Genomic DNA, 14,128 nt, shown 5'->3' with positions numbered 1-14,128 from the left:
AGATCTGCACATGGATTTGGAATTGTGGGCATGAAGTGGATTTGCATCCAGATGCTGATACGCTCACCCAGATTGCATTGCTAGGGCTGAATTGGCACCTGGGAGTTTTCCTGCTAGATCTCTTCAAGATGATTAGAGATCATTTTAAAAACCATACTTTGACAAATTTGTTGTTGTAAATATCAAAACCTAAGCGTACCTATCATTCATGGGCTCATACCAATTGTCATGCTAATTGGCTTGCCATTTTGGGCTTCTTCATGTGCTCTCTTTAAGCTAGGGGTTGCCGGCGGACACACTTGCAAACTAGAAAACAGTTCACTCACTGCGACTTGTTCTGTTGACTAAAATAGAATGCTTATTTCTAGCCTAACTTCACCAAGGGAGAGGACTCTGTGGACACCAGGCAAGACTTCTTTCAAGTACATGTGTGCCTGTGGGAGCCTAATTGGTGACGCATGCTTTAAACATTACCAGAGCTCCAGCATCCTTTGGTGCTGCTTAATGTGTACATGGTGTGTGAATGGGCCTTCACAGATTGAATGGACCTTCACAGGACTTTCATGTTCTATCAGTAGCAGTGTTTTTCGATGAAATCTATTCATTCAGCTGCAAGTTATTGATAATAAATTAAATGAAATTCTTTCATATGTGAAAAGGCCTGTTGAATCATCAGAATTTCTTGAGTACTCTAATGTCAACCATTTCTAACACCAATAGATGTATCATTTTTAGATATTTAGCAGATCACCTTCAGTTACAGTTGGAATAAGAAATAGATGGTTGCTGCATAAACATACAGCTAGCGTGATCCTCTCCCCAACATTTTCTAAAAATAGCTTTAATTTCCTTTAAGAAATTAACTTTCTCTTTGTTTCTTTAGAGAAGAGGAGGAGCGCTTGAGAAATAAAATTCGTGCAGATCACGAAAAAGCTCTAGAGGAAGCAAAAGAGAAACTGAAGAAGTCGCGGGATGAGATCCAAGCAGAAATTCAAACCGAGAAGAGCAAGATAGCGAAGGGCCTGAAGAATAAAAGCAGCAAGCCTCTGCCTCCGGTCCCCGTACCAAATCTTGTAGGGATAAACAGTGGAGATCCAGTAGATCCAGATATTCGAGAAAAAAGGGACAAAATTAAAGAGGTAATCACTTGTGCCATCTGATTACTATCTAGCTATGTTTCTTGATGCCAGGATTATTTTTATGAACCTTTCAGAAACTGTATTTTTTGTGACAGCTAAACTCATGTCCTGCTGATATATCATGCCCCATGCTCCATATTCTTCATTTCAACTGGGGTGTATTCTTGACTGTCAGGTGAGTAATTTTGTGCTTTGCCTTGCTTTTGTTTCTTGTAAAAGCCTAAGCAGTGAGAAATATGTTAACCTGGTAGATTTGGTAAAGAATCATGAAAAGCTTAAATCTTAACTAAAGAGACATGATGCAAGTGGTAAAAGAAAGATAAATACCAAGTTGTTTTTCATCTCCTCTTCCCCAAAATAAGGGTCGTAATCAAGAAGGCTTTTGGCAAACTCAGACTGATCTGGGTGCACTTGCAAGAGCACCTTCTTGTCAGTGATTACTTGCATTTAACCGTGACAGGAAGAAGGTTGGGTTATCAACCTTAAATTGTATGGCATTTAGTATTCTCTGAAAGTTTTCTTCCCTCTTGCCTGTTCGTTAGATATCTAGTTCTAATTAAGTATTGAAAAATGTCATCATGCCATATGCAAATTAGCTTAATTGCTTCATTATGCCTCCTTCCTTCTTTGTCTGCCACCCGTTTGAATGCTTGAATTGTTGAAATGGATTTTAATTGTTATAAGCAACTTTGGGGAATGGGTTTTGTTAGAAAAGCAGGATATACATATAATTCTCCCTGGGAACTGTAGTTCTGTGAGGGGGCAAGGGAACTCAGTCACTAAACTATAATTCTCAAGTATCTTGTGGGAAAGCTATGAGGGTTAAGTTGATATAGAATGTATGTTTGTAGAATAGATGGCCTTCATTTTGTATAGTGTTAATGCAGTTAGGTTTGTGCTAAGGTGTAGTTTTATGTTGGAGCTAAGGAAACTGTCTCTCAATTTCCATATGGTATCAAGTGGGTCCCAGTGAGGTACAGATACAACAGTTGGTTATACTATTTCCTTTGAATGTAGTAAACTGCTTTGCATGTATTTGGTGCTTTGGTTGTTAAATCTGTTAGGGCTTTATGCACCACACCAGAACAATAATTGTTAAAGAGTTTTAATGTGGAATAATTTTTTATTAATTCCTGTACTGCATAGTCATTAGCGTAAAGAACTAAGTGTGGCATCCATGGAAAACATCTCTGAACATGCTTTAGGTCTGCAGTCATTTATTTACTGGAGTCTTTGATTTTTTTTCTTCTGCGTACCATATTCAATCTGATGTCAAGTAATGTCACTTCCCCCCCATAAAAACTACAAAAACCATCTTTTTCTTGCCATCCTTTCAGCTAACACTCATTCAAGCTCTGGTCTTAACACACCTTGTTCCCATTTCCTCTATTCAAAACTCTTCCACTGTAACCATTTACTTTCACTGGTTTCCCTTTCTCAGTCTGCATCCAGGATAAGTGTAACACTCTCAGCAGCTTTCTCTTGCCGTAGCTTTCTGTTCTTGTATCCCATCTATCCCTTACTAATAGGATCAGTGCTCTCCCCAAACCTTCCTGTCTTATTATTCCACCTGTTCTGACTTACAACTGGAATGTTTACTGCCTTTCTCTAAACTCACTTTTCTATGTGAATTAACCCTTTAGTCCACCTCCCCAGTTCAAACAACATTTAAGTTCATGAGGTTGCATTTGCACACATTAATTTAATGTTACTCTTGTCCATCCCTTCCTTTTTTCATCTTTCACTTTGTCTTCCCTATAATAAACATTTAGACTGCAAGCTCCCTATGGAAGAGCCTGTTGTCTTTGCACTAATTGTGCAGTTCCATATTGGGGCTATATAATAATCATCACTTGAAGATTTTCACAGTTCTCAGGCTATAATCTTAAACAAGTATGAATTGGTCAGAATGAATATGGAAAGTATTGATCAGTATATATCTTTTCATAGAGACAGAAATCGAAATATACAATGATGTGGATTATCCAATATATTTATAATTAGCACGGTATATTCATGAAAGGTTATCTAAGGAGGTTATGAATGTCAAGATTTCTTGTTTAGAAAGGAAACCAGCTGCTAAAATGAAGTTTCTTCTTAAGATCCTTTTTTTAAAATTTTCTGTCATGTTTTGATGCTTCCTGTATTGTCCCTGATTCCAGCTTCGTAGCAGAAAATGATAGACTTCATATGGGAATTGACCTTGAGTGGTAGTTCATTGATTAAATAAAACAAGAAGTAAGGAGTCAATTCACCTAACATTAGTATTATTAATAGGGAAGAAAAAAGAAATGAAACAATTAGTAGTGTTTTTTACGCATTCTCTGGGTACACCAAAGTATATGTGTTTACAAATTCAACTAATTTTTTCTTTTTCTCATTAAAAGAACTCTGACAAATGTCTGTGAGCTTCCAGGACCTATGGAATGTTGATAGCAGTTACGCATATAGAGATAAGAAATACAGAGCAACTTAGCCCATGGTCTGCAGATGAAACGTTCTGGTTTCTAACTTCCCGGTTCCTTTAGGCTGGATTTTTTTTCCCCACCCATGAGTCAAAAGGAAGAGCTTCCTTTAGAAAGCAAACAGAAGCAGAGAGGACATCTCTGTGTTCTTTCTGACTTGGACTGCCCACCTGTCAAATTTGGCCTGCAAGGGGTAAGAGAGATAAAGCTCTGGCCTGCAATATCAGGTGCCCCACCCCGGTACAGTATAGGAGAATGTGGACTAATGTTTTGACTGAGCCAGTTCACAAGGACAGACTTTCAAGTGCCTGGACAGCCTGGTAAATCAACTTTTTATAACTGCTGATGGCAAAGCTTTGAATCTAGCCATTGAAAATACTGTATGTGGGAATATTTAATGTTTCTAAATAGCTAGCAGGTCAATAATCACTGATAGATTGTAGACTGGGGTGTAATGATGAACAAACCACATTTGCCAGAGCTAATGAATTTTGTAAGTTAAGATCTAGAAGTGTTTGTGTAACGCAAGCAGTTGCTTTTTCTAACCCAAGTAGCAGAAGACGGGGAAGTGAGTAGCCAATTGTATTAATCATGTTAACACATTTTAGCCAAGAGAAAGCATAATTATCAAGCAAAGTCAGGGACAGGTAGCACAAATCTGTTGAGGATAAATATAAGCAAAGCCAGCAACCAATTGTAAGGGACCAAGGTGGCCTGGTTCACAGAAAACTCTAAACAATGGTTTATTAAACTATGGTTTATTAAACCATGGCTTCATGTTAGGTGTGAACACAGTGGCTTTACTGTGTTTTATTAGCTAAGGCTTCTTGTTAAACCAGGTTTGGTGTTGGGTTATAAGCCTTCGTTAACGTTAACCATAGTTTTGCATTATATGTGAACCTGGATGACCTCCTTACCTATGGTTAAGGAGACATCACCACCCAAAAGCTCTAGTGACAAGTGAAGAGTGGCTGTTCCTGGTGTTTCTTTTAATGGGGAAAGTAGAATTCCTCTTTGGTAGAGGTGACATTAAGGCCAGAATTCTTTCAGTAGCCTGACATTTTTTATCATGGCATTTCCTGTATGGATTTGTTCCTACACCAGTCTAGTTATGGTATACAACAGGGTCCCCGGCTTTTGGGGGCACGTGGGCAAATTCAGAATTTTTAAAAAGTGTTGGGGGCATATCACAAAATGGCTGCTGTAGAGGTTTGGCCAGTCACAGAACGTTGGGAGTGCCTTCCTGTGTGTCTGCGTGCTTGAAAACACAGGACAGAATGAACACACACAAACCTGACTCAACATTTCTCCCTGATTCAAGTCAGTGGAGCAACGTTCTTGCTTGACTTGCATAGGGTTGGGGGGAAGCTGTGCTTCCAAAATGGTTGGGGAAGGTGAAAGGTCCTTAGAAGTCCAGCTTTTCTCCTTTATGCAAGCCAATGGAAACTTTGCTCCCTTGTCTTGCATAGACAGCAGGAGGCACCAAGAGCCTGAAGGATAGGTGGTGGCACATCGGGAACAGCAGGAATCCTTCAATTTAGGAGTGTATTGTTTTGTTAAAATTTGAGTCAAAATCAGAGAAAATGCAAAGCTACAAATTATGAGAGGCAGACTAGGTATATGTGTTTTGAAAAAAGATGATAAAAGTTGTATTATATTTCGGAATGCATTTCAACAGTGATTCTCATGAATGTGCTGGACTCTGTGAGTTGATTACCTACTTCTACCTACTTGGATATATTGAATTAGCTTCCTTGTACATTAATTTTTGTTGGTCTGCCAGCCCCTAGTTTTAGAAGCAGCAGCTGCTTACCTTGACAGAACAGTAAATTTTGCAGTACATAATTCACAATTCGAAACACTTTTAGATATTTTTCCGTTGAAATAACAGTAGTACTCTGTTGATTTCCTGCATTAATACAAAGCAAATCTATATGTATGTAAGATTAATGTCTGAAACAGATATTGTTACTTAAAACATTGGCAGATGATACCTAGCGTAGTTAATTTGTGTTAACAGATTTCCAATGTTTATTTTCCATTCCTTAGATGATGAAACATGCCTGGAATAATTACCGACAGTATGGATGGGGACATAATGAACTGAAGCCCATTGCTAGGAAAGGACATTCCACCAACATATTTGGTAGGTTGTTCATTTGAAAAACTCTTCTTGAAAATTCCACATAAGCATACCTTGCGTATATTATTGTACCCTTGGCATTTGATAAAGTGAACTAGGGAGAACTATAAGCTCATTTAAGGGACAGCTGTCCAGGAGATTAATGTATTTTGGGGTAATACTTTGGTGTCGTGCATATTGGTCTAAAACTAATGATCTTTCTAGGTTCTGCATAGTCCACCATGTGGGAATGCACTTGCATAGTTCACAGGTGGAATTTTCTAGAAATCCCTGAAAGGTTAGGAGTGCTGCCTCCATAAATAAAAACACTTTATTTTGTGTAGCATTTATTCCAAACAGAATACCTGAAGAATAAGAAAATGAACGTTAGAATTGGTCCAAATGGCAGCTTCCAAAGCTCTGACATTTACACTGTAAAGCACAACAAGAAAAACAGAAGCATTCAGGATTAAGGCAGATACTTTCCCCCAGGAATCTCTTGAACTCAGTTCTGATGGACGGGGAGAAAGAAAGGTGTCTTTTGCAAGTATTGGCAGAACACGGGAGAAGAAAGGAAAGGAAGATGCCCTTTGCAAGCATTGGCAGAACATGGGAAAAGTCCCGCCTGCAGCCTATGTCTGTATAAAACTGGAACACCTTGCTCAAGGAGGGGGAGCAGTTTCCATTCAATGGAAACAGCTTCTCCCTGCCCCCATGGCTTGCAAAGGGCTTTGCAGGCTGCTTGTGTGGCTCCTTTAAATCTTCAAAATTAGATGTTTAAGGAGCAGGGCAGGGAGGAAGAAGTGGCTACCAATGAAAATTGCTTCCCCCTCCTTGAGCAAGGTGCAAAGCTGATTCCAAAGGGCATTCAAACAGTCCAGTACAGTGCTTTGAAGTCCTGACATGTGATTGACAGGTGGGCTACCCTTCCCACATGTCAGGTTTGGCCTGCCATGGGGTGGGGAGATAACTATCTGGCCCACTGACTAGAAAAGGTTCCCCACCCTGTTTTATATGTATGCAAGTGGAGACCTGCAACAAAATGTTGCAGTGTATTACCAGCCCCTAACAGGAGTGCTTCTTTTCAGGACTGTTGCCTCCCTGGGGTGTATGGGGTGGGGGAAAAAAAGAAGACACCTCCTGAAATCTTCCTTCACTGTGCTATGAATCATTAAAGGGCTCAGCTTCAGGGCTAGTTGCCAGTCCCAACAGTGAGTGCTTTATTGCTATATATTGGGGGAAGGGTATTTGAAGAGTGAAAAAAGGAAAAGGTGTCTTCTCCCACCCCCATATAGGTGCGGAGGTTTTTAACTTCACACCTGTGTCCGACTAATTACCATCTCCAGAATACTTTAAGCTGTTAGGTCAGTTCCCTCTCCCTACCCTCTCCCCATTATCTTCCCCTTCCAAAAGACAGCCTCAACATTCCTGGGCTCCTACTGGGAGGAAATCCAATAAATAAACAAACATTCCATAGATCTTGGAAGCTCACAAGTCCTTTTTGGTGTGGTGGGGAGCTGTTTTGAAGTTTGGTTAGTAATCCTTAACTTTCAATTTACAACCCAGTGTATTTAAGCATGCTTCCTGTTCCTGGCAACCCCAGCGATTAAGAATCCAGCTTGCAACTATGCCTAGCTTTGCCTCTTAGCTGCATAGCCTCATCCTGGGTTCTGTTTCTTGATCGCATTAGACAGTGACAGGGTCAGGAAGTGGCTGATGCAGATGAATGAGGAACAGTGACTTTTTAATTTATTGACCTTCACAGGAAGGGTGACGGTGTAGCTTTATTTCCCAAATGAGGTTTAATGGACTTTTATTTGTTCAACCTGAAGTGCCCTGTTCGTTTCACTGAATGTTCCCATGGTACATACATTTTGCGGTGGCTTCCCCCCGTTTTCCTCACAGAATATGGTCTTTGCTTCTTAAGCCTCTTCCTTTTGGTAGGCCTCATGTTGAGTGTCTGGTTCTTTAGGACTTGGAATGCACTTAGTCATCTCTTCAGTGTCCATGTCCAGGTCGGACATCTCTCTGGTGGATATGCTGAAGCTATTTAGCTCTTCCCTGTGGAATGTGATGTTGACTATTGGTTTTCCTGCTCCTTCTTGACAGAGTTGTCCCTCTGAATTTTTAAACGTATTTGGATGCTTGGTGACTTTTTGCAAATAAGGTTGAGACAGGTCTTCTGCAGAGCCCACACCTGTCCAAAAAAGGACCACCTCTTGGCGAGAAGCAGCAACAGCCATGGTAGTAATGAGTATACAGGGCACCATGTATAAGAGCGTTGACTGACTTGTCTGTAAGAATGTTGCTGCAACAAAAGTCACCAAGAGACCATAACTATAAGCCAGAGTAGAGGCTAGAAAATAGATCCCTGAGGAGTTGACTTGAACATCAAATCTGTGGCAGTAGGCTACTAGGAACCCAGGAAGTATAATATCTCCAAGGCCTACAGCAGTAAAAGAACCATAATCAAGAATTGATGTTGAGGGTAATATTGGTACTTTCAACAGAAAAGGCATCTCTTCAGAGTCTGATGATCCATAAGCTGTCATGTCTGTGATGCTTTTTCCAGCTTTGGTCAGGTAAGGAGTAGCGAACAGACAGAGTACATCATAAAACAAATGAGCTAATAGAAATAAGCTACAGTTCTTTAAAGTAGGCATGTGGACTGTTCTCAGAATGTAAATGCCAATAGAGATTCCTAAAATATCTTGCAGAACCCAGCCCCACCCATCCTCGTTTCTGAAGATAACCCAAATTGCATTGATGGACATACTCAGGACTGCCAGAAACAGTGTTTTGATCTCCAGACCTTTGTGAAAATATGGAAAATGAATTACATGTTTTCCAAATGGGAGCTTGCTTACAAATGGAGCCAAACAACCATATAGACTGAAAGATGCATATAGACAGAAAATGCCAATCATTGCGTGTACCAGGTAATCATAGAAACAGTAGAGAGCAAGAAGCATGATGGTGGCCATTGCTGTACAAGTACATGTGAAGTAGACATTGGTATCAATTGTTACCTCATTAAAATCATCTTCTGTGTGGCATTGGCGTTCAACATATAGTTGCTTTTTTCTCTCTCTGCTTCCTGCCCAGTAGCTTCCTATGATGACTATGCACATTGACATCACATAAATAATCCCAGTTTTGTACAGCAAATCCCTGATCAAGTTCTTAAACAATAAGTAGAGAATGTCCATATCTTTTAGAAGAATCCCTGGGATAGTGATCTCCTCACAGTGACCCCAGTTGTATCCAGATTTCCAATTTCTCATGGGATATGGAGCGTCTCCACCAAGAGTCAACAGCCCCTGGGTTCCATTAATTTGATGGAGTCTGGCATTCTCAAAGAGATTGCAGTTGCCCTCCCTTACAGATGCAATTCTTGTGCTGAATCCACCTCCATCATTGTCTTCCTCCCCAAAGAACGAAGGTGGGCAACACATGGCTGAGTAAGTCATGTTCTGAGTTCTGAGCTCGGGGTCAAGCCAGCAATTTTTCCGACTGTCTTGATGAGATTTCATCCATTGTGAAGGGAAGAGGAAGCAGTAATCTCCTCCTTTTTCTGGGCTGATGTGGATGACTCCAGGGTTCTGAGCAAGCACAGGTGGAATAAAGAGCAGGAACAAGTTGGCTAGAAACAGCACCATTGCCATTCCGCAGGTTTCCTTCATCTTTACCAGGAAGTGTAACTTATGTGCTGCTGCTTTCTCTTCTTGTAAAAGAGATTTTGTCGGTTTTTTTCTTTGAGTACAAAGTTTAGGCCCCTGGGACCCAAACTCTGCTTGCTACATGGTAAGCTCTTCGTGACAACCTCACCCCCCTCACCATGGATATAACCCCCAACCTTGTTTGTTACATAATAAGCCCAGCTTCCTAACCATGGAGACAACCCCCACCCCTATCTGCTATATCTCTCATAAATATTTTTTCTTGCTGTCGCACAACAAGGCTTTTTGTTACATAATGAACCTAACCTTTCTCTTCCACCATTGATACGGATGTAGAATTACAAACTGGCAATGGAACTCTATTACTGCTTCTATGATTTAATAGTTTAATGTGGGTATTCTGTCAAAAGAAGCTGTGATGTGAACATGTTAGTTCATAAAGGTGGCTGTCTTCTAAGCAGTGCTAAATTTTGAAGTTTAGGAGCTAGTCATTGCAGTCTGGATAGCCACACAACAGGAATCAAGAGTAGCTAAGTAGTTTTCCTGTTAGCAAAGGTTAATAGTAGGTGCTAGGTAAAAAGTCAATAGAAGCCAAATCGGGTTGGAGGGAATATTCCCTTGGAGAATAAAGTTCCATCTTCCAGTGGTGTGAAATCCTCTTCTTCTGGTTTAGGATCTCACAGCTGAATGGCTAAATTTGGTATTTTCTGATTCACACAAAAAGCAAAGGTAGCCATGTTGGCCCATAAGAAAAAAAACTTAAATCATATTAGGACAATACCTTTATTGGGCCAACCAAAATATTATAAAATAATCAAGCTTTCAAGATTGCCAGACCTCTTCATCAAGCTGGATGGTAAACAGAACATCTGATCACAATGTTTTCCTTCGTATACTATCTAAACCTAACTTCAGCCTCTGTTTACTTAAAGACTGCCTAGTTTGTCTTGATTCCTGTTTTCTGTCTCCAAAGGTTACCTGTGTGCTTCACCTAAGGATGGAGATAGACCTGGGTTACAACTATTTTTGGTGATTCTACAGACCGGGGGGGGGGGGAATCAGCCTTTGCTGTGCTTGTTTCCAGCAGGCCTTGGTGCTACTTGCTGCTTGGATAGCACCCAAAGAACCTCAGTTGATTGTCCACTATCGCCTCTTCCATTCTGTTTTGAGATTGTGACCAGATGCAGATTCTATAGTTTCAACATCAGCCACCTTTTTCTCCTTCCTACCCTCGCCCTCATTGCTAACACAAGCTTGCAATTTGCTACTCAGTTGCCCGTAGTGATTAAGAATTGTCTCCTGGCAACCACCCAAGTCTCCATTCTCCTGTCAAACTGTAAATAGATACTGCCTCTTTAAGATTAGATTGGAGAGAGAGAGTACCTTTCACATGCAGACTCCAGAACTAGAGCTGTGTCTAACATATGGCTGTAGTTCTTGAGGCTGATGGCCAGGCCTTGAGAGTCACGTTTCCGGAATGAGGGAAGGGATGGACCAAAACACTTCCTCTGAAATACACATTACCTTATGCTAAAGAGGGCTGCAATTCTGGAACCTGCACACTAACCTTTCATCATCTGCCTTCATCTTTCATTTAACATTATTCCTCCTTGTCCTGTTTTTACTTCCATGGTTTGTTATTCTGTTTTCTCTACCTGGAATGGCTCTTTCCTTTTTCTTCCCCACCCCTCAAAGTGATGTTTGGTGACTGATACTGAGGGGGTGAAGTGCTGGGCTGTTAAATGACATTTGTATCAGCATTATAATGACAAAGTTATGTGGCCAAAAAGTAATCACTACATCAACAGGGGACCACAAAGTGTGGCTGGACTTGGTAGCCAAGCATTGATTTTTACTAGGCAACTATGCAGTGTTACCATGATATCAAACAATATTTTATGCATTTATCAACACAGTTATCGTTTGAAGTTAACTTGTATTCACTTAACTTGTGTTTATTTCTGAGTAGAGATGTGTAGGATTGCAGTCATTTTATATGCAGGTTAATGAACACTTGAAATTTCTTGTGTACTTTTAAACTGTTTTTTATTTCACAGCTTGTCATGATTCTGCTGGCGAGTCATCAATATCAATTGATAGATCACTCCTTTTGTATAAAGTAGGGGTCAAATTTTCATGAGGTTCTTTCCTGCAAAAGTTGCCGTTTCAGGAGCATGTAGATATTTGTGTGAGAGAGAAACCTTTCATGCTCTTGTACGTATTTTGCACCTGTTTTATTTCCTACTTTCAATGAGAAGTGGGAGACACCTTGGCCAGCCCGTTGTTAGACTTGATGCATACACACATGAATCTGTCCACAGATCATCCAAGCCACTATTTTCCATGTGCAGGCTAATTCCTTTGATGTAATTGAGACACAAATGAAGGTGTTCATGTACAAATATGTTTTTAAATTTTGCTTCTGCCCAGTCCATCACCTTGCCATTAGCGTATAGTGGATGATCAGCTGTAATTATTGTCAATTTCTGTCCCAGATGTTGTGAATGGTGAAAGTGGTGGATAATTATCCTAATTATCAACTGGTGCTTGAAAGAGTAGTGTGCCCTATGTGCTTGCAGAATGGCAAATAATTATCTTTATTAATATGATGCAGCTTTGATGACATGGCTCTGGAAAAGTACAGTCAGTAGCTACAATTTATAGCATGTGTATTTTGTCTTGTACATACTTTAAAGCAGCCTTTCCCAACCAGTGTGCCTCCAGATGTTGTTGGACCACAACTCCCATCAGCCTCAGCCAGCATTGCCAATGGTCAGGAAAGATGGGAGTTGTGGTCCAACAACATCTGGAGGCACACTGGCTGGGAAAGGCTGCTTTAAGGGTATAGCTGTGCTTTCTATCTACTATCACAACTTTGTAAATATTAATCTAATTTAGAATAATTAACCTAGTAATAGGAAAGAAATGAAAAGTCAAGTAGGACATCCAAAGAGAAATACAAGAGAGAAAATAAGAGGTTTTAATACTTTTTTCAAGTGCGATGAGAGGCCCCTGAATATGGGGAGGAAGAGAACTGCACACATAAGGGGCAAAAATGCAGAGGGCGTGGAGTTGATGAGAACTAGGAAAAGGAAGTGGTTTAACCTTTAAGGCTGCAATCCAATATACACTTATCGGGGAGTAAGTCCCATTGAACCTAATGGAGCTTACTTCTGAGTGGACATGTATTGGATTGCACTGTAAACCTGTTAGACTAAAATTCTATGTTTGTGTACCTGAGGGTAAGTGCCACTGAAAATAAGGAGAGTGACTTCTGAATAGATCTGTACAGGATTACACTGACAGTAATCTTGCTTCTACTTATCTATCTTTGCTTTTGCTGCTCCTCCCTGCTCCCTCCATTCAAACATGTATCTTACTATGCTAAGAAAAGATGTTTAAATTTAATACAAAATAATAGAAATTACAAAGGGAAGGATTTAGTGGTGTAACATAATTAAAGGAGGAAGAAAGAAATTAAGTGAGAAGAGTTGGGAAGAATGAGGGCTATCCAACTAAGTCATGCTCAGAGAAGGCCCATTGCAATCTATGGAGGTAAGTCCATTGATTTCAATAGGTCTACTTCGAGCATGACTTAGTTGGATATCACCCAATGACAATAGGTTTAAGCTTTGCGCTTAAACAGGAAGATGATGGACAAGTGTTATAGTAGTTATACTAATTGAAAAAGGGTGGATCTTGGCGGAGTAAAAGTATAAGCTGAAACAGAAAGAGGATAGCAGGTAATGCCCAAATTCTTCCACTTTTTGGTAAACTGAATAGTAATGTTGCCAGTGAAGAGAGAGAAGGTTTGGGTGGGGGGGAAGACAATAAATTCTGTATAATTTGGAGGTAATTAACATCCAGGCTGATACAGCTGTAGGATTTAGCTGCAGGATAATTGGCAATATTGGTAAGAACAGATGGGTAGAGGAAAGGAACAGCAAGATAAAACTGGATATTGCCAGTGAAACTGTGATATTAGAAGCTGAAATAAGAAATAGGGTAGTTAAGCGGAAGCATATGAAGAGTGAGGAGAAGGGTCAAGAGCTGAGCCATGAGGGACCTTGACTAACAGGAGACTGAGAAGAGGAAAAGCCAGTGACAGAAATCTTAAAAGAACTATTAGTGAGATAGTAGTGAAACAAAGAGAGATTGGTACCAACAAGCTGCAAAGAGAAGCAGAGAACAATCAATTGTATCAAATGCTGATGTAATACCGAGGAGAAGAAGAATAGAAAACATCCCTCATGACAGTGTGTAGGTTGCTGGACAGTCACAGTAAAATGTTCAGTTTGAAAGCCATGCTAAAAAGTCTCATATAAAGAAAAATGAGGAAAAAAACAAAATTGAGAATAGGCAAACCACTCAAATGGATTGGAAATGAAAGAAGAGGAACAAGAAAATGGTTGGAGAAGATGGGGAAGTCTTAAAAAAACATTCAGGAAGCAAGAGCATGTTGACAGAAGAACTAAGAAAGATTAAAGGGGCAGGGAAGAGGGAAGAACAGATGAACAGTAGTTAATAAAAGTGAGAGGGAACTCGGATCAAGAGCAGAAGTGATGGGTTTTGCAGGACTTTACATATAACATTTGTACACCCCCCCTTATATAACACAAGCATACATATAATGATGACATGCCTTAATGTGGTTTTTGCCGAGATCAAAGGTTATATAAGGGCTTACAATAAAGGCTCATGAAACAGTGAAAGCTCTGTAGA

At 40.1% G+C, this 14,128-nt stretch overlaps 2 protein-coding genes across 2 annotated transcripts in view; one reads left to right on the top strand and one right to left on the bottom strand.

Annotated features, from left to right (window-relative positions):
• The window catches only part of MAN1A2 (mannosidase alpha class 1A member 2), an 82,994-nt gene that overhangs the window by 26,422 nt on the left and 42,444 nt on the right, over window positions 1-14,128 (top strand). The window contains exons 2-3 of the mRNA XM_061636508.1: window positions 884-1,139; window positions 5,654-5,750. Coding sequence (XP_061492492.1) covers window positions 884-1,139; window positions 5,654-5,750 — 353 coding nt within the window. The remainder of the gene's footprint in view (window positions 1-883; window positions 1,140-5,653; window positions 5,751-14,128) is intronic.
• On the bottom strand, window positions 7,649-9,409 carry LOC133389236 (signal peptide peptidase-like 2B). Its single transcript, XM_061636520.1, has one exon. The coding sequence runs from the start codon at window positions 9,407-9,409 to the stop codon at window positions 7,649-7,651; it is 1,761 nt and encodes a 586-aa protein (XP_061492504.1).

Source organism: Rhineura floridana, chromosome 1, assembly GCF_030035675.1.
Source record: "Rhineura floridana isolate rRhiFlo1 chromosome 1, rRhiFlo1.hap2, whole genome shotgun sequence".
Taxonomy (NCBI): domain Eukaryota; kingdom Metazoa; phylum Chordata; class Lepidosauria; order Squamata; family Rhineuridae; genus Rhineura; species Rhineura floridana.
This window is presented reverse-complemented; position numbering and strand designations above follow the sequence as displayed.

Coding starts and splice junctions, on each gene's coding strand:
- LOC133389236 (XM_061636520.1), bottom strand. CDS start 9,409: ATGAAGGAAACCTGCGGAATGGCAATGGTGCTGTTTCTAGCCAACTTG.